The sequence below is a fragment of the Montipora capricornis genome, chromosome 10 (genome assembly GCF_036669925.1).
Source record: "Montipora capricornis isolate CH-2021 chromosome 10, ASM3666992v2, whole genome shotgun sequence".
Classification (NCBI taxonomy): Eukaryota; Metazoa; Cnidaria; class Anthozoa; order Scleractinia; family Acroporidae; genus Montipora; species Montipora capricornis.
This window is the reverse complement of record NC_090892.1, coordinates 47671354-47673853: the sequence shown is the minus strand read 5'-3', so window position 1 is coordinate 47673853 and position 2500 is coordinate 47671354. Positions and strand designations below refer to the sequence as shown.

At 41.2% G+C, this 2500-nt stretch overlaps 1 protein-coding gene across 1 annotated transcript in view; it reads right to left on the bottom strand.

The window, feature by feature from the left end:
* LOC138020942 (uncharacterized) overlaps positions 1-2500 on the bottom strand; it is a 3271-nt gene that overhangs the window by 490 nt on the left and 281 nt on the right. The window contains exons 2-4 of the mRNA XM_068867830.1: positions 1824-2265; positions 400-554; positions 1-87 (exon numbers count right to left, since the gene is read on the bottom strand). The exon at positions 1-87 is cut by the window's left edge and continues 490 nt beyond it. Of these exons, the coding sequence (XP_068723931.1) occupies positions 1-87; positions 400-554; positions 1824-2265 (684 nt within the window). The remainder of the gene's footprint in view (positions 88-399; positions 555-1823; positions 2266-2500) is intronic.

Below are 2500 nucleotides of genomic sequence, written 5' to 3'. Positions count from 1 at the left end.
TGTGGATGAGACGAGTATACCATTGTTTGGAGTGGAGTCTTGGGCTCTGTTACTGACAATGTTCTTATAAGGAAGCCGGAAGAGACCCTAGTAGACTTGTACAAAGTAGTAGACTGGTTTGATTGTGATGAACTCTTTATATTCCTCCAAAATGAAGCAGTACGTCTCGCAGAAAAGCTAATGATCGTTGTTCTCTTTCCTGCGAAGGGACTTTTAAAGACGTGGCTTTTCAGTTGGCCACAAGGCCAGACGTGACAAGCTGAAAATGAAATTATTTTATTACTCTCAAAGAATTTACCAAGTTGCGCAGTGATCTTTGGGTATGGGTTTCTGGTTCCGATGCTACAAAATGCTGTTCCATTATCAATGTTATGTAATGTTTGCCTGTGAAAAACCTACCTCTTCTTCCTCTAACCTTTCCAAAGAAGCGGTCTTTTTATGGTGTCTGATATAATAAGCCCTTGCCACAACTTGGCCCTCGACCTTAACAGGGTCGTCGGCTTTTGCAGTAGCCGATGACCCAATCAAAGTCGAAGGCCAAGTTGTTGCAAGAGCTTATTTTATCAGATGTTATAAAATACTTGAGAAAAATCTTAATTCTATTTAATGATGCCGGATATATCTTACTGATAGGGACCTTTAGATTATAGAACGAGTACGAGATTTGACTGCCTGTTTTTAGCGAAAATTTTTAACCCGGACGATTAATCTGTACTCTTTGTTAGCAGTATAGATTGCTCAGTTTTTCTTATTACTGGTAGCGGAGCCTTTTTGCTGATCCAAAAATTTCAAAACTGCTACCGTGTCGTTGACTTGTTTTGACACGACAACATTTTTGCAAAACCTCGTACTAATATGACGATGGTATCACGTTTTTCCCGCCAAAATACGCTGGTTTGCGCGCGCTCACTGTTGTTCTATGAGAAAATCTCGTACTCGAATACCGTACGCCCACTTTCAAAAAACGCCCCTCGTGAGATGTAAAGTTTGTATTAAACCCCCCCCCCCCCCCTCTAACAAACGCCCCGTGTCTAATAGACGTCCCCTGCCCCACCGAGAATCGCCTTTGATAAAAACCATGAAAACGCTCCATATTGTATTAAAAACTCCGAAATTTGTTCAGTTTCTTGCTTGCTTAGTTAGCAATCACTTGCGAATTGCTTCTTGTTTAATCTCAATTTAAAAGTACAGATAAAGCTCTTTTACCTTACTAATTTCTGTACTCAACTAATATGTCAGTGTTCAAGAATACACAGAAGCTGCAAACATACGACTGCCGTCAAGGAAGAATATTGTCGAATAATAATGACTGCGTGGTCACGGCTCTCTGAAGATGTGATTGCAAAGTCTTTCATGTCCTGTGCGTTGAATCTTGCTCTGAAGATCCAATGATTCATTGCTTAAAGAAAGACCAATCTTGTGAAGCCGGATCGGAGCAGTTGCAAGCACAACTCTGCGTATTGAATGAGCCAAACTACCCAAACCCTTTCCAGTTCATTACTGACTCGGACATCGAATAGACCAACGATGCCATGGCTGATCCAAATGAAAATGATGACATTGATATTGAACTATTAACTATACATGCTTTGCATTAGCGCGGATTAGATTAGTCCGGCCTACTCACAAACTATCTTACTCCGCCAGCTGTTACTGTTGAAGTGAAATAAACGCCTCTCTCTAATAAACGCCCCGTATCTATTTAACACCCCCACTAAGACCCCTAAGATTTTATAGACGCCCGGGGTGTTTATTAGATCATTTACGGTAGCACTAGAATCTAAAGCTCTCTAATGATCGTTGCAAAGTGTCATCATACTCACGCTTCGTGCAATTATCTCCAGTCCATCCATGCATACACAACTTTTCGCCGCTGTTACGATCACAGTTGTAATGCCCTGTGGAGTCATTTGTGGGAGTGCAAAACTTAACACAGTTTGTCAAAGGATCGTACCAACCCTCATGACATTGTTTGTTTCCAGAAGTATAGTTGCAGTCGTAGTGACCAAGACTGTCATTGCGTGACACACAATAAGCACGGCAATCTGGTACCAAATACTTTGGTCCACAGTATAGCGTGACGTTTACGGTCAGGCACGATCTTTTGCCACATAGTTTCTCTGTAGTTTCTATAGAAGACTTTGAATCCGGATAAACATATCTCGCTTTATTTAACGGCAAAGTATACTTGTCCACAAAATCGTGTAAGGCACCTACGATATGGCCGTCATCATCATCCCAAACTTCCACAACCACAGTGCTTCCCTGCAAATTCGACAGCTAGTTAGTTGCATGGCACCAGTGTTTTCAATAGGATACTGAAATCATCTCCGCTAGGTCAATAAATTAAAATATTTTGACAAACGTTTTTGCTAAATTTCCATACTTCTCAATCAGTAACCGAGAAAGAAGACACTTCCATAAATGAAATACATACAGGAGGGTCATGAAGAGGGGTGGCTATCCCATTTCCCTGTCCAAATTTGGACAAAATCCCAGT